General features: G+C 44.1%; 1 protein-coding gene across 2 annotated transcripts in view; it reads right to left on the bottom strand.

Moving 5' to 3' along the window:
• Positions 1 to 341: 341 nt before the first annotated feature.
• MXI1 (MAX interactor 1, dimerization protein) overlaps positions 342 to 24,807 on the bottom strand; it is a 55,723-nt gene continuing 31,257 nt past the window's right edge. For both annotated transcript variants that reach the window (XM_005520726.3, XM_005520727.3), the window contains exons 4-6: positions 4,753 to 4,867; positions 3,385 to 3,556; positions 342 to 2,224 (exon numbers count right to left, since the gene is read on the bottom strand). In XM_005520726.3, the coding sequence (XP_005520783.2) occupies positions 2,061 to 2,224; positions 3,385 to 3,556; positions 4,753 to 4,867 (451 nt within the window). In that variant the 3' untranslated portion in view covers positions 342 to 2,060. The remainder of the gene's footprint in view (positions 2,225 to 3,384; positions 3,557 to 4,752; positions 4,868 to 24,807) is intronic.

The raw sequence follows: 24,807 nt of genomic DNA, 5'->3' as shown, positions 1-24,807 counted from the left end.
ACACTGGATTACATGCACACAAGTGAAAACACATTTAACAACTGCAACCAGATGCAAACTTAGTATGCAAATTAATTAAAAAAAACCCAGACTGAAGAGAAATCATTCATTACAGCCATGGAAAAATTATTTCTCTACTCATGCACGTGTGTTGTGCCTCTTACAGGGAATGACACATTTTGGAGAGTGGGGCAAACATCAGAGTATTTGAACACAGGCAACTTATCACAGTGCAGAAGTCTACATGAGACTTGCTCAGGATGTCACCGCAGGACCGAAGGGCACAAGAAGAACAGCAATCAGCTGAAGTGACAGGAATGACCAAGATGGAAGAACACAACTCATTTCAGATACAGAAATGTTTAATGGCGTTAAAGTGCTACTTTAATGGGGACCATATGCTAACATTTAAACACAATTCCACTGCACTGCTAAATATGGTTGTCTTTATTTTTTTACTTTATTTTACCTCTTTTTACCCAACCCTATCTAAAACAATAAAATAAAATCTAAAGGACTGAAATTAACAACCCATTCAAATCAGCAATAAGTTATGAATTTTATAAAGCATTTTTTTCCTCTTTTTTTTTCTTAGTATGAGGGGTAATTAAATTACTTAAGGATATACAAAGTATCAAACAATGCCATAGGTGAAGACTCTATTATGGTTTTTAAAACTTGGAAAACAAAATAATCCTGGCCATTAAAATGACAAAAATAAAAAAGCAAAGCCCTCAAAGTGCAGGTTAGAATGCTTGTCTTGGAGAAAATTAGAAAACATTCGCTATAACAGCTCTTAACAGCACCTGCACAGATAAGATGGCAAGGCCCTTGGGAACAGGACGTGCAGTCAAAACGTTACATTAACATGAGAGACGTGCTGAGCTTAACTAGGTTAACTACTGGACTGGAACTTCAAAAGTCAGCAAAGGGAATGATTCTACAAAGAAAACTGAAGAAACCCCCACCAAACCTGGCCTCTTCCAGCTTAGCACAACCTTCATCCTTTGTGTGCACGGCAAAAAAAAAAGGATCTTTGCATTTCATTGGGTCAAGTGCTTCATCAAAACAGAGATCTTTTCATGGCATAAATTCATATAAAAGACATCTAAGGTTTCATATGGACAAGCTCTAAAAAGATGCATCAGACTTAGGGTGTTTTCCCTCCCAACACATTTACAAATGTTTATCAAAAAATCGCTTCAAATAAAAAGGTCATAGTGGCTCAGTATCTGGGCATGACTGTCTGGTGTGTCACCTCTCGAGTGCTGGTTTCGTTCTGCCCTCAGCTGGCCGTGTGCCTGCGAGGGGCACACATCTACCAGGGACCTGCTGGCGCTGGCACAGCCCCAGGCACGACAGCCCACCCTGTGCTGGTAGATTACAGGTGTGTACCTCTTGCTTTAGCCACGCTTCAGAGGTACTCACTGTTTAAATGATGCCCAACAGAAAGCTGAGTTGAATGGTGTTCTCCCCTGAACATCGCTGCCCCTCTCCCTCTGGGCACAGAATGAGACCTTAATCATTATTGTCATTGTTATTCCTAGCCTTCTTAGATTTCCTAGTACATTATGACAGCATTAGATTGTGATAAACTGTAGGATACAGTCCTTTTAGGACCACAAAAGCTCTTCAGAAGGGCCTAAATTAGGTTGTTCAACCTGAATGCAGTGTAGAAAATTTTGACATTTCTCAGATCTCATGACAGAAAGAGAGGGATGAGTAGTATCCTCTTTCAAACAATTTCAAATAAATTCAAAACAAAGTGTTTCATCACTAAGGTCTAGATCCAGGTCCCACAGAAACAAACAGATTTCATTGACTGCAAAGGGACTAGTGTTTGGCCTAACTTTTTGCCAGCAGAAATTGGGATTGGTAACATGACCAAATGAACAAATATGGGTTTCTGGGGAGGCTTCCTTTACCCAAAAAGCTTTATATACAGGTCTCTCCAGGCCTAGCTGTCAATATGTCAATTCTGAAAGAGGATACTGGCATCTAGGACCCAGTCTGATCACCCCAGTGAAATCATTCACCCTGCACTGTTGTCTCACTTGGTTCTAGGAAGCAAACGAGAGCTTGACACTGGCGCTGGAGTAACCCTCATCACTCCCAATACTCTGCAAGCTGCTGTGATCATCAATGTCACTGATGCTGGTTGTGCTGATATTGTCCACTTCTCCATGGGAGAACTCTGTGCTTTCAACGTCCACTTCAATCTCTTCTAGAAAGGGAAATGAGAGAAACGCACACGGGTTAGCACTACACACCCAACTGCCCCTTTCATGCCAGAGAGCTCCTGGGACTCCCTCAACACTGGGAATGAAGTGGTCATCTGGCAGGAAGACTTTCAGTGTTCCCCCTGGATGGGCTGGGCTGTGGCCATGATTTATAAGAAGACTAATATCAGCTTGGAGCTTTTTGTAGGGATTTGGCAAAGGGGTTTCACTCCTCCACATGCCAGCCACACCATCAACATAGGTGAGCCACCCCACACACTGAGCTTGTCCCACTACCTCTTCCTTTGGATCTCTAATACCCCAGTGTTAGAAGAAAATAAGAAACAGATAAAATTGAGTGCAAGAGAGAAAATGGAGCATGAAGTTATCCCTAAACATGCTAGTTGCTTGACACTATATTTCTAAAGTCTGGACCACACACAATTACAATGCATTACCATGGGAATCTGGGTTACTCTCACACATGCTTAGTGGATTTTGGAACAGACATCTTGTTTTTATGAAAGACTTTAAAAGCAAAGATCTAATTAACCAGGTATCTTGGTTCTTATATTATTCAGGAATTTTCCAAAAGATTTTTGTTTTAAACTACAGACTCACACCCAAACTATGCAGCTCCTTTGGTCTGTCAGTAAATATCAAACCATCTATTGTGCCTAATGTTCTCTCCACTGTAGAGATATTTTCAAAAAGGAAGTAATCTTAATTCAGTTAGCCATTTAGATATCTCTAGCCGGTTTTGACTGAGAAGATGAACTCTACAAGAAATTTGATGGGATGGCAGAGGGGTGAAATGTGTGAAACATTCATTCCAGTCTCATTAATATCTTCTTATATTTTCCTCTTTGTGTTGCCATGGGATTCAGCAGACCAAAAATCACAACAAGCATCTCAACTTTACCATCCCTTTCAATGCAACAGAAATCAGATCAAGCTGACAGCAACAATGAGTTCCAGACTTAGAACTCATGCAAAACACTAAACTCTCCATATGTATGCGTATGTATGTGCCTGTGTGTGAGCAGAATCAGCAGCCTAAACGCCCAAGGCCATGAGAAGGGGAAGCTGAGAGGTAAGAAATGGATGAATCTCATTCTCTCACTTCAGAGTCCTGGCAATTCCATGCTGGTTCAGCAACACCCACCTCGCTCCGAGTCCGAGTGATCCGAGGAAATGGTAGATCCAATGCTGTCCATTCGTATTCGCTCTATCTCCTGAGGACCCTGTAGTTGTTCCAGTCTTCTCTTTAGGAATCTTTGTTCTCGTTCCAGGTTCTCAAGCTGGTGTTGGCTTCTCCTTTCAGCCTCTTCAAGTTTCTGACATGATCAAATAAAACACAATAATTAGTTTTCTCTGTTTCTCCTTCCCTCCCACCTCCACTGCCCTGCCACCTGCCTTGCTTAGACCTTCCCAGTCTCAGAAGGATTCAAGCTGCAAGTGCCCTGAACCAAGCTGCCGCGCAGTCTCCAAGCACAATGCCCTCTCCCCACATCTTTCCACCTCTCAGGTCCTGATAAATCATACCCATTAGTACAAAGAGTCTCTGAGGACTCAGCCTCTCCAGGGGAAACGCTGTGAATTGCAGCAGTCTGTGGGTCATTCTAGCCGGGATCAGACACCTGCATTACCGCTTCTGCCCACGCAGGGGCCTCAAACCCCCAAACCATCTACTCCAGGGTTTGTTACCAGCTGCTCCAACAGAAAAACGTGCCCTGGGAGTTCTGTGTTCCTTACTGCATGGTTTAGAAGGATTTCTCAGAAACAGTTTTCTATTCAGTGAGTGATTTACATAACCTACTACAGATTTCTTTGATCACAGCTGGGAAATCTACCAGGGCACTGTTCTTTGTTTCCTATGACAAGCATATTGCATAAGGAGGAGTCATTTCAGGCTAACTCTGTCCCTTTGGCAGCACTTTTCCTCCCTCATCACCCATCTTCTCTCTCTGTATCCTGACCTGCAATGAAGTATTTCAACCTCTCCCAGATTCTGACAATGCTGCATTTTCTTTTCATGTCTCACTTTGCCAAAAGTGGAGCTAAAAGAGCGCTGGGCTAGCTGGAAGGTTCACACATGGAACTCCAGCAAGCCAAACCTGTCTTCACACTCTTGTGGTTTGTCCTAATGCTTCGGCAGTGGAAACTCACTAGCACACCAGAAAAAAAGCTGCATTTCCCATCAAAATGCAGTCATTCAACAGTAGGTATGTTTTTCTTTAAAGAGATGTAGCTGTCAACAAATGATCACAATACAGAACAAGATCCTTGCTCTTCAAATCCATCATTTTTGTAGTTCATTATGAACTCTTCCAACAATGTGGCTTGTGGCAATGATAAATGGCTAATCAAGGGGGCAAGGGCTGCTTGCTCCTTCATTTATTTATTTATTTATTTATTTATTGACAGTGTCATGTTTCCTTCAACAAAGTTAACTCTAGGCAGCAAGGATGAGCAATTGCATTGCACTTCCCAAGAGCCCATGCTGAAAGCAGCAGGGTAAGGCAGCTCTTACCTTGATATGTGCTTTGGCTTTGTTGAGCAGCCCAAGCGTGGTGTGCCGGGTGCAGTCTGGTCCGAGCGGTATCAGAACTTTTAAGCGTTCTAGACACAGGCGGAGGTGAGCTCGGCTGCAAGGGGAGAACATGAGGATCAGAGCCATGCTTTCTGCAAGGGAATGTAATTTCTTTCACTTCTGCCCCTCTGCAAGGCAGTTTTCAGGTTTCCCTGTTTCCATGCATTACAAGACTCCCCTCAGGTACCAGCACCAGTACTGCTGCTAAACTATTTACACTTCAAACATCAGTTGCTCACCAATACTTGCATTATTGCTAACCTCTGACAGACACTGTTTATTTTCTTCCTCTCTGAACTGATAATCTGACTCATCTGGATAAACTTTGTGCAAAGGCACATAGGAAAATGGTACAAGTATCTCATGGGTTTCCACTCTCTCTGAGCTATTTGCTGTCTGTTTTGCTGAGAAGAACTTCCGGGAAAGCAGTTTTGAATGACTGCTACCCCCTGCATGCTTGTTCATTGCAAGCTCAGGGACATCTGCTATGAACTGACCTGAACACCTTCTTTATGCATGAAATTAAGATCATCAATGAAAAAATAGTCAATTCAAAACACTGAAACAATCCCTGGTGGCAATTAAAGGAGCGAGAGGAATAGTAGTTCCCAAAAAACTGCACTCTTACTCCTTCCTGAGACCAGGTCTGAAATGCTGCTAGGGGTGCAAGGTCTGTGGGAATGAGAGAACCCAAGACCTTCCCCCAGGCAGACTTCTGACCTTGGCTCACATCTACAAAGACAGGCTCCAGCACAACAGCACTGCTGGTGATATGATCCATTTTCTGCAGAATATGGCAGCTTGTTCAGTGGCAGTGGCAACATGCATTGTCCTCAGGCTGCAGAGAACTGTTCCCACCATCTCCTCCTATGGATCACATATGCAGGGATGAACAGTAGATTTGTGGAAAACTATCGAGTGTGGGTTGCCTTTTTCCCCTCCCTCTCTCTTTCCCAGACATTAATGATTTATGTCCAAAGTTGTCATCCCAATCAATAACACAATGACATCAGCTTTACCATTCACATGCAAGAAACACCAGTGCAAAAGACTCTTGAAAGCCTATCCCAGCCCCTGTTCATGCACAAAGAAACTGAATCTTAGCCTGATCCATCTCAATGCAGGGGAAGAAGAAGAAAAAAAAAAAAAAGAAAGAAAAAAACCAGTATGGACAGTCCATTTCCATTTGTTTTTCAAATGCACTATTGCACCCAGTTTGAAAGGGGTGGGGGAGAGGAGTCTGTAATCAGGCAATTATGCCAGTGACAAGCAAGGATGATTAAGGGTGGAAGGGTCAGGGGTTTTGCTGATGAACTGTCAGCACAGGGGAGTGTTCACCGGCCCCGCTGTAGCTGTGAGCTCCTCACAGTTTCTACCATAAATCTCTTTACAAAGGGTTCATCATTCTGTCTCAATAACAGTCACAGGGCTGCATATGACCAGCAAGAGCCTTGAAGAAAACGTGTTTTCCATTAAACATTAACAAATACAGGGGTGGGGAAAGGGAAATCATAATCCAAAAATCAAACTGAAAGAACAGTAATCACATCAATCTCATCTTTTGCTTCTCAGCTTGCTCTAGGGTAAACCCCACTGTTATTAAACCCATATGGTTGACATGGGGGGATTTCTTTTACCTGGAAGCCAGTTTTCCACACAGAGCTTGGTCAGGAATGTGCACTCACTACAGGTGTTTGCCCTGTGTCCCATGATAACCGAAAGGGTAAGCAGTAAAAAAGTATTGCTAGTTCACACTGGCACTACAGTTCGTGTCATGCCTCAGGAGACTGGACACTGACTTGCACAGAAATGAAGAGGAGCAGGATCTTGTGGTCAAAGACACTTTGGGGTTTGAAACCTATTTTTGGATATGCCATGGACTTCCTGAATGTCCACACAGGCAAGTCACTGAGTCAGAGCTGTCAGAGCACAGCCATCAAGCTGCAGCACAGAGCAGCATGTGTCTCCTCACAGCACAAGGACCAGCTCCAACCACACACTTCACCTACGGATTAGCCCAAGTAAAAAACACAGCTCAGGCAAAGCTCAGCTCTGGGGGCTCCACCTAACAGCAGATTGCTATGTACCACAGATGTGGAGACAGCTCCCAGCCCACAGTGAAAAGAAAATTATTTGTGTAACAGGAAAAAAAAGTTTGGGAATCAACATCTAACCTGTGGCAAAGATATCACAGTCTGCTCCTGAATGCAGAGAGAAATGGACAACACATCTACAGCCTGAGCTTTGGGCTGATTCTCAGTACTGTGTTTTACCAGGAACTGGGAAGGTGCTGCACTAGGAACTGCAATTCCTGGAACCAGTGATCAGCTTCAGACAGAAGCAAGCACCGGCTGGATTGCTGAGACAGCGATCAAAAGGGTGGCACTGATCTGCCACGTCAAAAGCTGGGTTATATGCAGACTGAACAAGATCAACCCTGTTAAGCACCTGAAAGCTACAGGCAAAGGTCCAGCCATGTAATAAAACCCCAGACACTTGAAAAGCTTCCCATTGTGCTCCAGGACTGCAGTGGAGTGAAGGTTACTGCTTGTCCCAGGCTCATGCAGACCATTTTGAGAAGCCACTCCTGCCCATGGCTCTGCTGGCTGCTGGCCAAAGGCTGTGGCCTGCAGCAGGGGTGATGGCCTGTGCCAGCACACCAGGCATCAGGAGGGGCCACCTGCCTGGGACACGAGTGTGGTATGAGCTGATAAGCTCACAGTGGCACATAGCAGGACTTGGGCTGCAAGCACACTGCAGAGGCAGGTGGTGTTAGCTGAGCTAAGGCAGGTTTAGAAGAGGTTTGACCGAAGTCATTACTTCTGTGCTGCCACTGAATTTTCCCTTATTTTGCACTCCAAGCTGAGCCACACTGGGATAGGAAGAAGCAACTAAGCCTGCAAACTGTCCTGGCATGTGAGCACATTGCTTTGCTTCAGAGAGATCAAACTGAACAACTTACCCAGCTTTTACCCCTCCGCAGCATTCAATAACTTCCTTACCTTTTTTTATTTTTAAAATCTAACCCAACCACAGTCCTTGACCTCTCTTAACTTCCAATAGTCCCAGTGGACCATGATGGGTTCTTAAACCACAGAGCACACACTACAGGTCTGACACACTGTTGGGTGCATCAGAAATAAAACTCCAGAGCCCTTGGAGGAGATGGAGTCACTGCTCACTGGACTGGATGTGGCACAGAGAGCTATGGTCTAGCTGACAAAGTGGTGATCGGTCAAAGGTTGAACTCAATGGTCTTGAAAGTCTTTTCCAACCTAAATGATTTTGTGATTCTTCGAAAACCATCACAGAAGACTTAGCTAAAAGACCATTTCAGAGAGAAAGCAATCACAAAGCCATTAATCTTTCTTATCAAGTCCTGGAGCTACCCCATGGCAGCTGTAATTCCACAGGTCAGGCCATGATGCGAGTGTCTTTTCCCCTTGTTTACCTGGACTCTGTTGCAATGTGGCTTTGACAATGATGCAGGCTCTTGTTTTCAATGAAAATACCAGCATTGTGCAGCCTCCAGACAGAGCCAGACAGCTTTCCATGTAAACCACTGGATTATGCCAATATTTGACGCATCTGCCAATATCTAGAAAAACAAGTCTAAAAGCCCATATTGTTATATAACAGAGAAACAAGGCAGGCTTGGTGCGAAGGGCTGCTGCCTCTTGCTCTCTTGATCCTGAGGAAGCCAGAGGATGCCAGAGGGTGAGAAGGAGAATTCCAGTTTCAGCAGAGGCTGAAGCCTTTGCATGCTAGCTGCAGGGGAGATGGGAGAAGCTTGAGCCCTTCCTCCTGCCAAAGTAGGAAAAATCAGGCTCTCGCAGCAGCATCCTAAGCACACTGTAAGTGCTTGATGTTGAAAGAGAAATCTTTGAAGTATTTGAAAGAAGGGGGCTTTCCACTTTCCCAAGGGGTCTGCCTGGTCCCCTCTTCCTGCTCAGCTTGATGAGAGGGAACTCCTGTTTGAGATTCCCATGTTGGGGGGCATTGGGATGTCCAAAAAAGGAGCAGAACACCTGAGAGGTCTCAGAAATTCAGAGCCAAACACAAGCCCTGTCCCAAAGAGCAGAGGATCACCCTTTATCTTGCTTCACCTGGCCACTCTGGCTAGGACAGAGGCCTGTTGTTGCTTGTGCTTCCTCCCCTGTGTGCAGACAGGAGGAGACTAGAAGCAAGTTCCTCTGGGATGCAGAGGGCAAGCAGGGCAAGGATGCCCTCTCTTCTCTGCCAGGAGCTGCAATGGGCCAGGAGACTGCAACAGAAGGATGAGAAAGCTCAGCAGCCCCATAGCCCTGCCAGCAGATCCACAAGGTGTGTGCATGTGGAGGAAGGGAGTGCTGGCCCTTGAAATGGCAGCCCCAGTGCTGCTCACTGGGCACCTGCTGTTCTCCCTGCCTTCCCTTTGTGCCTGTGCAAGAGCTTCTGACTGTATCTGGATTATCTACTTCTACCCCCCAGCTCCCCTTCAAAGTCCTCTGTCCTGAGCCTGTATCAGAAGGGAGTCAGGCTCTTGCTCTGTGCAGCCCCTGCTGGCACTTGGCTCTGCCTGGCTGCAGAGGGCTGTAATTTCACAGCCTGCTCTCCTCTCCAGCTCACAATGACATCACCCACTCTGATTATATAAAGCACAGGGAGGAAGCCTTTATTTATGCGTGCTTTTTGCTCATAGCTTCAGCTGTCTCAGTGTACAACACACATGCAAATCCCACTGCAGGAACTGGGCTCTCTTTTGCCTCAATCAAAACTGCACTGCAGAAAAAGGTGTGGGTGAAAAAAAAAGAAGTCTCTGTTTCCTTCCCTCACACCTCTGAATATATTTCTGAGGAGTTTTGGTAGGAATCAACCTAGCACAACACTCTGCACCATAGCAAACTGGGCACAAAGCCACCAGCTTCCTCCCTGCCTGGGAAGTCCCCAGAGAGCTGAGGGACCTTTGCTGGCAGTTCCAAGCCGTGTCTCTGCTGGTCATGAAGTGGCTACACTGGGGCTGGAAACCTAACCCCCTAACAATGCCTGACAGGGTCCCTGCAAAGGCCAGCCCAGGGCTGTAAGGCCACTGGCAGTTTCCCTCCCTGGGCTCTGGAGGGCTCAGCCAAGTCCCTGTGCACCCCCTGTTGAGCAGGTGACCCCCACCGCCTGCTCCATCCTCCTTTGGTCAATGCTGCAGACACGAGCCATCTCTGAATGTTAGCACTGCCAGAGACAGCAGCTTCTTTGCCAGAAGTGGTTTGGGATTTGTGCAGGATTCTTGCCAGATTACACCATGGGCAGAAGCGATGGAAACTGAGAAAAGAAACTTTCTCTGCTGAGGAGTCAGGCAAACGCGTGCACACTCGGCTCCGGAGCAGCAGTTTACCAGACTCAGCACTATCCCCCCATCAGACACTGCTGAGAGACTTTGCTGAATCAAGGCCTGAACATCTGCAAAACACACACACACAGACACACACACACAAACTCTCTTCCCATCTTTAAAAGATCAAGCCTCCCTCCCAGCAGGAAATGACCAACTCGCCTCCAGCAGCAGTTCAAAATGCTGAATTCTTAATTTTGTATGTTGAAAGAAGGGAGCATCTGAGGGAAAAGAAAAGCATTTCCCAGATATTTTTGTACTTATGCCTCCAGGTCTATAGGGCTTGAATTCAACAGTGGATTTAAGCATGTGCTCAACGTTAGGAATATGCTCAAGTTCCACTGAGGCTAAATCAGACACTTGATCTCTGTGAGATGTTAAAAAAATAGAATCAAACCAAAAGAAGCACCAGAAGAACCAGAAGAACCAGAAGAAGGAGGATCCTAACATGGAGAAGGACATTATCATATGTCTCCTCTTCCCTCAAAGCCTTTTCAAAGTCGAATCTAATTTAACCCTGAAATTAGAAACCACCAACTTTGTTTGGATTTCAGAGCCTAACAGATTGCCTAAAAAATTCAGGAAGGATCACTGGTTAAAGAAAGCAATTCCTGGAGAAACACATGTGACCCCACATCAATAATTCACTGTACGAGAATTATTTTGAGATAAAAGTAATGAGAAACACATGCAAAAACCACAGGGCAGGGAAAATACAGTTTCCTTCTAAAAGCAATTCATAGGTCAGAGGCTGCTTATCTCCAACAGCCATCATACGACTTGATGTTTTTTCCTTACTCTTGTCCCTGACCCCCCCAGCCCAGCCCTCTCAGCGAGGTATCCGCTCCCTGCTTTACTAAGCGCTTGCCTCCAGTGAGGAAAGAGGTCTTCCCAAGCACCTGGCTGCAGGCTGGAGGAGGCAGGAGGAGGCTGAGCCCCCGCTGTCGCTGTCGGTGCTGCAGCGCATTATGCAACTGCTGCGAGCCCTCTGGCCACACAACAACGCTGTGGTGGCGCCCGGCCAGCCTGCAATAAACACACTCACACTCCTGATTCCACAGGGCACCACGGACACGTGTTTCAGAAGGAAATCTGGCTCACAAATACACAGCTAAAAGTTAATATTCTCCACCTGAGCTGTGAAATCGCTCCCAACAAGCCTTGCTTTTGGATTTTAAATCAAGTCTCATGATTATTTTCATGGATTTGCTCCCAGTTGGAAGAAGATACTTGCTCATCTGACCGTTTCCAGTCAATTTCTACCAATGGGTCCCTGGCATGTAGGAGTATTTGTACTCCAAACGCTAATAAAATGTGCCATGAAAATTAATTGAAAAAAATCCTTCATATATTTAAGTTTTTAGAAGTAAAGATCTACCATTTTAAATAAACAAATGAAAATTTAAGACCAACAATAAAAAGACCTGACAACATCCTATAAATAGGAATTTAAAGGAACAAAAAATTTCTATGAGCAACATTTTCAGCTTCATGTTAACCATGTCAGGTCTGTCTGCAAAAGTTAAGAGCTGAACATGCACCCAACTGTATTCTCAAATCAAGGGCAAAGGAAAAACAAACCACAAATTATGAGATCTATGACCTAACAATGGTAAGAACAATAATAGAAATAATAAAAAAAAACCCAACCCCAAGGCAATGCAGTTTTTCAAAGTCACACAAATCAATGCACCTCTGCCTGATGATAAGCCATGTATCAGACAGATAAGGGGTGGCACAGTGCATAAGAAAGCAGTCGTGATTCAAGCCCATAAGTGGAAACAAAATAAAAACAGCAATGTACTGATGTGCTCCACAACTGCAGTGTTTTGTCCAAATGCCACCTCAGTGACAAAATCAAAACCAGGTACCCTGGGAAAGGGAGTATCTTACCAAGCAATTTAAATAGGAAAAAACAGCCAGTTTGGGGGCACACAAATGCTTCTCCCCATCTGCAACAGGAGCCACAAGCCTTAAGGTAAGCATAAAGCAAGGGTTTTACTTTACTGAAAATGTACTGCCACACTCTCAACTGGACACTTTGAAAGCATCCATGCTACAAACCCTGACTGTCCCTGAGCCCTGTGAGCCTTGCACTGCAGCATGAGCATATGGCCAAGTGCACCTTACACAGAAATTACTTCTCTTCCAACTCTCCCAACTCTTCTAGATGGGAAGACTCATCCCTGATGTCAACTCTGGAAGAGTTTCAGGTTCTTGGCAAACAGAAGCTGCAAGACCAACAAACCTTGTGCCAAGTGATGTGTTGCCACCACTGGTCTATTCCAACACGGATCTTTCTAGCCTTCTACTGCAGTCTGGAGAAAGACATGCAGTCTCCACCTCTCTCTGCATCACACAGCTGTCAAAATCTCTGCGTTTCCTGAGATCCTTCTGGGTATGAAAATAAATATTGTTGAGAGGGCTCTCCTAATTATGTTATTATTTTGAAGGCATATTAATTACTTCAAGGTTTTCAAAGAGGGATGGAGGAATGGGAAATCAGGCAGCCTCCAATCCTTTGGTAAAATATGGGGATCTGGCTGAAAGATTTGGATTTCCTGCAGGACAGGTATCTCCTGGGCTGCAGTATGGAGTGGTAACTGACGGCTTTAGCTGTATCTCCCAGTGGCTGATCAGTCTGCTCACACTGTGCAGATGTTAAGTGCAAATCACATTGTTCAGTGGGTGCAGGGGTTGGCCTACATACAACTTGAGTTATGTGGACATGTGAGAGAGCATCCACTTCCAGGATTGAAAGCCACAGCACTGCAGACATAGCTGTGAACAGGACACTTCTGAAAACCTGGGAGTCCCACTCTCATCTCAGAGAGTACTTCAAGGAGTAGGATGCTCTTATCTTACACTGAGTTTCTATTACCTTCATTTTCACTCTCTTCTCTGACAGCACTGTTTGCTCTGTTATCACTAGCTGCCATCCTTCAGCTTGCCCAGGCTTTGTTTCTGTCCTCTTCTCTGACTGTCTCCTTGATTGGAAATTCTTTGGAACAAGTATACAGTTGCCAAATGCACACTGAAACATTCCCTGACTGCACTCAAAATCCCTAAATCAAGTAGATCCCAAATAATTATACTAAAGCAATACTAAGATTCTGAAGCTGAAATTATATACCCGGGACTAATTTTATTCACAGCGTAACTTCTGGATCTTTGGGTCCTATTTTTTGCACATCTTGAGGTTTTCTTCTTTGAACTACAGGGCTAGAAGACAGAAGGTTAATTTAAATGAATAAAGGAGTTTCTTAAAAAAAAGAGACTACCTGTAATCTCATGACTTCCAAAACTAGAAAAGGCAGTGTCAAAAACTTTTGAATACTGATGCTCACAGTAACAAAAATTATGCCATTTTGGAAGGTGCCTCCTCCAGAATGAACTCACAGTTGTTCGGTAACATGGCTGCTCATCCTTTCATAACCCCTTTGATCTTCAGAGGCACCAATGAGACAGGGCTGCTTCAACTCAGTAGAAAATGATCAAATGCAATAACCTGAGCTTCATAATGAAAAGGTGACGAGAGCAGCATAGGTGGCCATCTGCCCAGCAGAGGAATGGAATCAATCAGTGCCTGGCATTTTCTCTCACCCCTTCATTTTCATACAGAACTAACACCGCCCTCAGTGCCCATCCGCCACTTTCTCTTCCCTACTCCCAGCTCCTCTATGCCAATCCTTTGCAAGAAATTTGGACAGTTATTAAGAGATGTCAAATAGCAACAGATGCTCTGAAGCAGATTTTCCCCTGAATTTATATATTGAGGATCTCCTATTATCGATCTTGCACATTAGTCAGAAAGTATTTTAATCCTTGGTGAACATATAATTAACTATATTTTAGTGTAGCACAAAGGACAATTACCTTACCAGCTTAGTTACCAGCTAACCCATTTAGGCTGAGCTGTGCTCACAACAGCATGCTAAACCAAACAGCCACCACAGGCCACAAATGCTCTATATCATGTTCTCCTTCTGACTCAAAAACACAGTCCAGGTGCCACCAGTACAGCCACATGTAAGTACCTCCTGCACAAGATCATTTGCCACCAACTTTTCAATGTGCTGCCTAGCATGCAGGTATTGCAATTTCCTGTCCTGGCCATAAGATATGGTTATAATCCTCCATTTAACTATCAGGGAACATCCAAAATAAGCTGTAAACATCAACATACAACCCAGGTTAGTTAATTATAAAGCCCAGTCTAATAAAAACTCCATCTTTGTTAAAAGGTGGTTAAAAATAGACCTGCTCTTTAAATAGCCAGCGGTGTCCTGTGCCCTGGTTCTCACTAATGCCATTGTAATTATCCTTCTAGGGATACACAGTGTGCTCACAGCCGCCAAGTCAGTGCAGCATCCTCCTGCATGCTGCCAATATGCCTGCATGCTGTGCCATTCATCAGAAACCTGCCTCCTTGCAGAGGAGGCACTAACCTGCTTTGCTGCAACCTATGGATTTTTAGCTTTACTGCTAGAATTAGGTCACTGGCAAAGATAGCCAAGATTTTCCAAACTCTCCAGCTACTCTTGATTATTGTGTTCAGAGGTTTCCTGGCTAAGAACCATGCCTTTGAAATGAAGAGGTATTTTGGGCTCCTGCAAGGCTTCTGCAGTCAGACACTGAGAAGCAGGGATGCTCTCACTCCATAATCCTTAATGGCCTCCAAAACTGCCGGCAATGGGAAAGTTCTCCAGCTCAGATCTACTGCCACCAGGTCCTTCCAGCCTCTCTGGAAGAAATCAAAGAAGGTGCACACCAGAAAACAGATGAATTGGCAAGAATCTGCAGAGACCCTCAAAGACCCATGCCTGCACTTGAGCCTGGCAGAACCTGAGGTAGCAGACAGCTTCCCAGCAGGCAGCTGTAGAGCAGCCAGGGACCGGCCTCCTGCCTACAGTGGAAAAGCTACCCCTGATCCACAGGTTGTATAGCAGTAAAAGCACACACAGTACCTCAAAGCCTCTACTTCTCTGCAATACTACTGAAAGAGATCTTGGACTTTGGTGCCTTCCAAATGCAGTCAGGTTTCAAACTTGTACTTTCATTAACCAGCTGAAAGAAGCAAGCATTTGCTTTGTAAGACAGACATTTGTACATCGCTGAAAAACTAAAGGATGCTATCAACTTGTTATTTGGGAAAATATGTTTCCTGTTTTTAAAATCATGAGTAGGAAATTTGTCAGTATCAAGAATAGATTCTGATGTGGTTTTTTGTCATTAACATAGTTTTTAAAATTACACAGGTAAGTTATAGCTACTAAGAATTTTTTCATCACATACATCTATTTTCTGAAGCTTACCTCATGGAAGAAAATTCCTAATGAAAATATATTCTAAGAATGTGACCATTTGACATACTTGTTTACACAAAATCTTTTATGCCAGAAGGAAAGCATGTGCTCTTCATCTAACATCTCTTCACACTGTCAGAAATATTTAAGGAGTCATCAAATACCTACTGTACCTTTCAGGTACAGAGGGCATACATCTGGAACAAGGGAAGCAGTGCATGTAATTTCACCTTGTAAAATTATTTTCAATTTAACCTCAAACTTCCCAGGGAAAATGAATTACCAGCCAAGGTCACTCTTAGATGTATGTTTGGAAAAAAGCAGTAGGAAGGAGAACTTAAGAGATCCTAGCAGCATTTTTCCTACTGGATATAGATTTTTGCACAGAAAAAAAAGTAATACTGTATTTCAAGAGGCTAGGAGTTAGCTAACATTAAGTGACAAATGGTTTTAACTCAAGTTACCTATACATGTTACTCAGGAGGGGAGGCTGAGCAGAGCATAGCTCCCAGCACACTGACAGCAGGTGAGCCATGTCCTGATCTCACACATACAGAGGTACCAGGAAAAAAACAAGTTTTTGAAAGGAGGCACCAGAGAGTGTGAAAATACACCTTGTCTCTGTTTAGCTGATGTGATGTGCTAATACAAACTCTTTCTCAGTACAGTTCTTCTAAAGAGGAGCCCAGTTTATTGCCTGGAAAATCAAAACAATATAAACTTAGGGGGAAAGAACAACACAAATGCCATGCCTTGCCCTTTCTCTTTAACTGGGCACCTTCCTTATATTTTCTTTCTCTCCTGTAGGGGTGTGTGAATGCCAAGAGATGTAAGACAGCTCAAACCTCAAACAAGGAAAAAGCATGGAGCTGGCTACTTGGAAACAACTTCCCTGAGCTAGAAGCAAGATAAAATGTATCTCTAACACATGCAAATCGCTCCATTTGCTTCAGCTCAACTACAAAACTTCTAGCGCTTCCAACAGGGCTCAAAAATCATTATATTAAGCACAGGACACTCTACCTAGTGAACTTTTGGTCAGCTGGAGAAGACCATTATGACCCCTCTCTGGGCCTTCGATGTCTCAAATGGATACAAATTTGATTCCCCCAAACCAAGAACAGCTGTATTTGAGTAAATTAACATTTGTAGGAGGATTAGCTGTCTTACACTTGCTGACCCTGCATTTTCCCAGCAGGAAAAGGGTTAGGACCCCACTTGGAACAAACCAGACACTGAAAGGTTCATGGCTTGTTTTGGAAAGAAAAATTATTTAAAAAGACAAAGAAAAAGAGAGAGGAGCTCTAACACCTACTCCTCTGGTTTGGTGGAAGAAACTGGTTTCCATTTGCTCTGCTGTCACAGCAGTATTAAGAAAATAACCACATGACCTTACAGAAATACCTGCAGCAGCACCACTTTACCATCACAGTCACACCCTCTTGTTTGCTCCTGAGAGTAGTGCTTACTCTCAGGGCCTCATGAACTTAGGCAAGATTCACTACTGCTTCACCATCAGATATTTTATTTCTGTGTTGCATCCCATCCTGGGATGACCCCTTGTTGGCTTGAAAAAACACTATTGTTAAAAACTGTAGCTAAAACCAACCAAACAAGGTAATTTTCTCCAAACACAACCTAGAAAGAGCCTTGGTGGGTCTCCTCAGCATGAGAGCCAAACTGCAAATCAGAAGGATGAACTTTTTGACTTTCCTAATGCTGTGCTAGCCAGGAGCTGGCAGAGCTTGCAGGCACTTTCAGGAAGGGCGAAGTAGCAAACGAGACGTCATTTCCACAAGTAGGAAAGGGCAAGGCAAGGAAGAAAGCAGGCAAGACCTTTAAGTGAGAATCAGACCTGTTCACAGACAGCTTGCATGACCCCAGGTAAATCCTTCAGGAGCTGAAGTACACACCACTCATCCACAAAAATGGAGCTAATCCTAATTCCTTCATGGAGTACTGCACAGCTATAGCTACTCTTGGCTTTCAGGTGATCATGTAGCTCAGCAATGACAACGGTGTGGGAAGAGCCAAGAAACTAGAATTTTCTGGGAAGCCAATTCATCCACCTTTCTCCAGTAATTAATAAGGCTCAGAGTACAACATGGCCACATTTCCCAAAATGGATCAGTAACTCCTCACTACTCCATATATGGAGTACAACCATACTACACCATATATGCAGCATAAATCTGTCTTCTCTTACCTGTGTCAAAAGAAATTCTCAAGATGGAATTTCAAAGGAGTTTAGTCATAATTAGGAAGACAAGATGAAGGCTGTGTGTTTGACACTGAAATCAAGCAGTCATAAAACTTTTTACTTCTTGAAAACCTTTAATATCTGATGTCCTACTGTTAATCCCATTATGGTTTAGGCCCCATAAAAATATATATACCACAGTAGCTCACACATCACACTATTTTAAAAAACACCTACATAGGATGCTTCCTCTTCTCCCTGTTTTTTAAATACAAAGGTAACACTGGCTCAGTGGTTCTGTGTGGGGGATAGGAAACACCTAACTCTGGGTGCTGGGATGCCCCAAGTACCACAGAGTCACAGGGAAGATTATAAGAGTTGACAAGATTAATCATATTTTTCACTTTAAATAACAGAACAATTAAAAACAAAACCAAAAAAAGCTAATTGGAAATGAAAAAATAAAAAATCCTTTAAGAACCTTATGGAATTTGCTTTTCCTGGATGGCTGAGGGGAAGCACAAGCTAATGCTGTCTGCACAGACCTGGGAGCCAGTGTGGAGGGCTCATGGGAATCCCCTGCTTGTGAACCATAGCGTTCCACTCTGACTTCTGCTGAACACGTCCAGTGTGCCCAACACACAGTACAAACCCCTTCCCATTCTGCTCTTTTCCCACCACATGTACTCTTCACAGAGATCACCACAACACACAACTCAAAGAAACTCCAAGAGACACTCATGACTCCAGTGGGCCTTCACATGTTTTCCTGAAGTATATCACTCTAGGTATAAGATTTCACTTCTCCTCTTCCTTTGCCATCCCTTCACTGAAATGTATCCCCATATGTGCTTTTTCCAATGAACACCAAGCCTATAAGCTGCTTTTCCAAGCCAAGAAAAGTTTGGAAGAGGTCACACTATGGAGAACAGGCTCTGCACATTTCCTAAGAGGGTCATATTACGTAGAATATCCATGGGAGATGAAGCGTTCCCATCCAGTTTCCCACATTTTTGGCACTGAAGTTGCTCTTTGGGTTAGGTGAAGTGGGAAACTTATGCATTGGAAAAAGAAAATATCAATGGTTTTGTTCCCCATATTTGCCTATCTCAGCCAGAACTCCTCAGCATACTTTTGAGGGTCTAACAGAGTGATTCTTTCTATGAAAGTTGACTGCTATATTCAGCATTTGGAACTCTTCACACTCACAGAGGCACTCAGCTTAGGACAGCTTTTTTTCTTCCCTTGAACAATGCTGAAATAATTTTCATCTTAGTCGGATGTTAGACAAAACTTTCTAGCAGTAACCACAGTTAATCAGGGCAATAGGCTGCACTGTTTCCCTATGCAATCCTGCTGTCAAAAGCTTTTAAGGCCATGCTAGATTGGCACCTGCCAGAAAAGCTTTAGATGGAGTTTATCCTGGCTTTGGATGAGGGCACCAAATGAGCACTGCAGGCCCCTCTCAGCCCCATCCCTGACAGCTTCAGAAAACTTCAGAAACCACAGAAATCTGAAGAACACAGTTTCTTGCTCTCCTTTATGTACAGGGCCTGAGCCAGCTGCAGGGGCAGCATGCTGAATCTCTGGAAACCTCTCTGAGGTTTGACCTGGGTGACAGAGAAGAAGATCTGCTCCAGAGTGGCAGCCGCAGCTGGCAAAGGGCATTAATGCCATGTGTGTGGGAGCAGGCAGGCAAAGTAAAAGGGAGGATCTTGAGGCATCTGCAAGGTACTGTTTCCATTAGCAGAATGAGACAGCTCCTTGACGTGGCAAGGAAAAACCAGGAGCAAAGCAAACAATGGGAGGGATTGCAGGGAAGAGGAACCCCCCACCCAAACTGCTGAAACTGGCTGCACCCCAGCAAGCTGTGCAGTTACACAGCTGCAAACTTGGAAAAGGGCAGACAGCTCTGAGGAGCACCAGGATCCACTCTATGAGAAACACTGGAAACAAATACAGATCAAAGGGAAACACCAAGCTGTATACACAGCTGGGGCTGTCTTCCCCTGTTAAAAAGAGAAGGGCACGTAGGTTTTGACTGCAAGCTCTTTGTGTGTGCCTGCACGTAACCGTGCATCTGGGCAAACGTGCGTACTTGCTCCACACTTGGCTTCCTGATATTGCCAGAGTGTAGCTAATGAATGGTATTTTCCAAGCTGGATGGAAGATTCCCACAGAGCTGGGCAAAACCTGACTGGGCAACCCACAACTCAACCCACCGCAGGGAACAAGGCCAAATAGGTAGAAATAAGACATGAAAGATACAAAGCAACCTCTGTTTTAGCCTCTGATTTCTACAATAAACCTGCTGCACTGCTCCTCCTTTTAGAATGACTCATTTGAACAAGTTCATTGAGATTCTAGAAGGAGCAGAACAATTCCCATCTAAGGGCTGGGCTTTGGCCATGTGGAATTAGAATGAATTACCCGATTGTTCAGCAGGTTGTTTCTTTAAGTAGCACTGTAAAGTCTCCTGAGAGGAAAATGTGGAGGACACATTGCCCAGAACTTTCTTGGAGAGCCAAAGCAATCTCTCCTGCACAATCCAGCTCTGAGAGAAAGAGGAGAGGAACACACTGCTGTGGCACATGGAAATGCTGGTGGCCTCCTGTTGTCAGGTCCTGGAATACCCTTGGCTGACCAGGCTCTTCTTCAAGGCTAGTGACAGCCACAGTGGGCTCCTCAGGGCTGATCTCATCTCTGAACCTTCCTGTTCTGTTCCTTTCCTTTCCTGGGATGCTCATAGGGAGATCTTCCCGTACACAAATAAGCAGCAAAATCAAGTCTGGAATCAACTACCTTTCCACATATCCCTCCTGATGGTTGTATGGCTTTGCCAACCTTCACCCACATGGAAGGGTCCTTGCCCTTTTACTACAAACACACTCATTTAATCACAAGAAGAGCAGTGTCTATCCAATGTCCTCCTTTTGTTTTTGCATTATTCACTGTCCTGAACAGTAAGGAACCCTTGGCACTGCTCTCCAATGACTCAGCATAACTACAGCACTGTAGAGACAACTAGAGAGGAGCAACAACTGCCCAAGTGAAAGAGCAAGTATTCACCCAAGAACCATTAAAAGCTGTGCTTCTAAATGATTCAGATGCTTTTATAAATTCCACCCTGGCTCAGCAACCAGACAACTCAGAGATAGCAGCCTGCACTTGACTCTGTAAGCATGACTAAATTTTGTACAGCTGTTCACTACCTACTATGATAAAAACCACACCCTTACCATAGGAACTGCTATCAGTCTGGACCGTGTGTGAACCTGCTGATACCATGCTTCTATAAAAGTAACACTGCATTTCAAACTCATGTCCTGTTTCCACTGGTGGCTTCATAAATAAGCTCTTCTATACCAATCCTCCTTTCCCTCAGCCCCTCCTGTGCAGAAACCCTTGAACAGACAGTTACAAGATCACTCTGTAACTGCTACATCCCCTTCCCTGCCTCACCTTTTGTGAGCTGAACATGCTCATTTGCAAAATCTCCCATTCACAGCAATCTGTTCTTCATCCTGAGCCTTATAAGTACCCAACTCCCAGGCAAAAAAAAAAAAAAAAAAAAAAAAAAAAAAAAAAAAAAGAGAAAAAGAAAAAAAGAGAAAAAGAGAAAAAGCATTCATGCTTTGCAAAAGCTTTTCATTTTTCCCTAAATAAGTCATGTTGCTTTATGAATGTACTCTCAAAGGTAAATAATTAACAGGCAAGAGGGACAGAAAATCTTATTACACAGCTAATGGGAAGTGATGCTCAGGCAGCAGTGTACCCATGAAGTACAGCTTCAAAGGACAGCCCCTAGGCTTCCTTAATGGAATACTGGGCTGAAAACCTGACTCATGCAGGGATCCCTCTGCATTCCTCCAGACTCGGACAAATCCAAAACCTTTATCTGAGATTCAACCTATATCTAACAGGCTCAAGTCTCTTTCACCTCTGAAAAACAGGATACTTCAATCTTGCACAGGCACTGTAAGGAACAACCACAAAGAGCACTAGGTAGAGATGATCTCTATTTTCACACAAATTCAATCTCCCAAGGACAGAAGGAACACTGGTAGATGACAGCCATCTACTGCTATGTTCTGCCATGGCCCTGTCCATGTTATCCATTTGTTTCAATGTGAGGAGAATTCCTGACCCTTGACTGCACATTGCCTATTATTGCTTAATTGTTTTATGGTTTTCTCATGCACTGTTCAGGAGGAAATCTGTGAGGTCTGTTTGCCCACAGTTATGCAAACTACTCAGGGTGACCAGCACCACTTGCAGCCAGGCAAGAACCACAGCAATTGCAAGATGAAGCCCTTATCTACTTTTCCAGACAAGGTTGTGAACACCTGTCACACACTTGAATTTACCATCACAGAACACAAAACTAGGAATTAGACCACACTGCTGCCTCCCAAAGCAGCAAATGTGCCTCCACTTTGTATCCCTCTTCTCTTTCCTTATGGGTGAAGGTGTCATGCAGCACCTCCTGGCCCTGGCCAACACTGAAGGGACACAAGGACACTGAGAGGGACACAAGGAGTAAGCATGAAGTTTTGAAGGAAAGTGGAACAGCGGAAACTTGTGTGAAGGAGAGAAAAGGCAAGCAGCTGGCTGGAGATGTGGATCAATGGAGCAAAGGACAGGGTCAATGCAAACTTGTCCCTGCTCCTTTTCTTCATCCAGGCACCAGCTGTATCCATGTTCCTGCTTCTCACCTGGCAGAGGTAACACCAGAAGACACCTGGGACCATCTCACTCTTCCCATCTTGCCTTGGAATATAAGGTTAGAGGTTATCAAAGCTGTCATACTTTGGTAAAAATGGGTCACATACAGGAAAGAGAACAAGAGCATGTTTCCTTCGTTTCCTATCCCACTTCCTTTGGTTATTCCAAGTCTGCACAGGCTAAATTATTCCATGTACCAGATGTAGATCAACACATACAACTCCAACTTCTGCCCCAAGAGTACAAGGTCCTGAAATTTGTCATTAACAGGTGATCTGTCTCAAAATTATATTCCTATTACCTCATCTTCCCTACAACAGGAATTCCCAACTGGCTTTTAGCTAGCAATGCTTTCAGGCCCACGAGCAATCTTAGTCACTTGAACAAGAAAAGTTGTTGCATCAGGACTGCTGGCTCTCAGCACCTCAAAGAGCACCCTGGGAATAAAAAAAAACAACAAAAAAGCAAGCCTACAAAGTCTCCAGAGATCCATTTAGGAGAGAGATGGTAAGCACAGAGCCATGACATGACTGAAAATGGAAATAGGAAAGCTGAATGCCTGACTTCCTACTTCCTACCTGGAGCCAGAGGTCCAAGATCACTGATTACAGAAGGCATTTGCCCAATCTTTATAATTTTTTGAGGACAGCCATAAATATACAGAACTGGAGAGGGTTCAGCCTGAAAGAAAACCATGGCAATGCACCCAAGCAGAAAACTGAGGATGCAAGTTTGGGAAGAGATTCAGGAACCACAGCTGGCAATGATGCACTCCAAATCAGACTGGTGACCTCTCATTTGGTGCAGAGACCTGACTGCAGAGAATGTTTCTTTCGAAGATGGGGGCTTCCTCTCAAGTCTCCCTTCTGGGAGGCAGGATGTTGAAAGGATTCTCAGCATCAGACCATTATGACAAGGCCAAGCAGATTGTGCTGACAGTTCTTGCTACACCATGGGAGAAAAACACATCAGAAAGTGTCCCAAACACATCTTAGTTAAGAAGGGCTTTGCGATAAATATCTGTTTCTGAAAAATGGCTTATAACAGTGATTTTGTTGTGCAACATTGTTGAAACAAAAACATTTTTCTTTGTGACAGTTTATCCAAAATAGCGGTATTGTTCTTTTTCGTCTTCTTTCTTCAACAGCTATTGGATTCCTAAGGGAGGTGCAGAGATCTGGGAGCAGAAAGGATGATAGATAGGAATGCATACATTCTTCACTGCATCACTTTGAATAATAAAATAAATCATATTGAAACTAGAAATTCCTATATGAGCAGTACTAAAGGACTTGCAATAATATGTGGATCGTTTTGTTTCCTTCAAATCTTGGCATGGAGACTAACTGTCCCTTTGCAGCAGCTGTACTCAGAGTTCAGAATGTTCAACAACCCAGTCACTGTAAAATCAAGCCTTTGCAGACTTTCAGTTGTAAGTGAATCAAAATGCTGCTTCTGCCCAACAGGGCACTTTAATGAGCAAGTGTGGGGGTCAGCCTTCCCCAGTTACACCAGTGACTGGTGAGTTCTCAGAGCAATGCAAAGAAATAGCAAAAGGCAGACTGACACTAAGTAACACTGGCTGAGCCTAAACATATCCAGAAAGAAAGGCTCTCTGACAGCCTTACTCCAAAAACCACCAGCTTCACCATCTCCAGGTTAAGCAGAAACAGGAACAGCACTGTAGTAAGTTATCCAGATCTCCTAAAACAGAGAAACATGCTGCAGCTCTGTAGAAAATTGTTAGTCCCAGCTGAAAACAGAGGCATCTGTCATCCAAACAACAGAGTTGAAGACAGCTAACTACCTCCAGCTCTTGTTCCACACTGGCCTTGGAGACAGGAGAGTTTAGCTACAGTTCCCACAAGGAGCAGTGCATGCTCTGACCTTTGGATGTGTCAAAGAAAGATGCATGCTCAGCTGTGTTGGACACGGTCTGACTGCTGCAAGGAACACCACAGGTTCCAAGTTTTATTAATGAGGAAAACAATATGTACTGTCAACGTTTGCTACATGAAGTTAGCATGAAAACAAAGCCCACTCCAGAGAACAAATGAAATTTACAGGATTAGTTTCTTGTTCCAGCTCTCCTGATAAATAGCACTGAACTCAACACCACATTGATTAGTTGGTTCAAGACAAACACTGATCAGATTGCCTTGGCAAGTATATATAGCACTACAAAAGCACAATCATCCCTGTCTATTCAGAGTAGCAAGGATTCACCATACTTTTATTTCCCTTCCCCCTATCTTTCCCAGCCTAGACAGATTGCACTGTTTCAAAGCCCTACATTAAATGCTTTTCCTAAGACTCAAAGCCCTTGTTCTAATGAAACAGAACCAAATGGTGCAAATGCTGCAGAGCCTCAGAAGGCCCCTGTGTTTCAGTGCAAGCTG

The sequence above is a fragment of the Pseudopodoces humilis genome, chromosome 9 (assembly GCF_049639895.1).
Source record: "Pseudopodoces humilis isolate 2021_Gansu_Grassland_sample_001 chromosome 9, ASM4963989v1, whole genome shotgun sequence".
In the NCBI taxonomy this organism is placed as follows: Eukaryota; Metazoa; Chordata; class Aves; order Passeriformes; family Paridae; genus Pseudopodoces; species Pseudopodoces humilis.
Note: the sequence above shows the minus strand (reverse complement) of the source record. Positions and strands in the feature narration are given on the sequence as shown.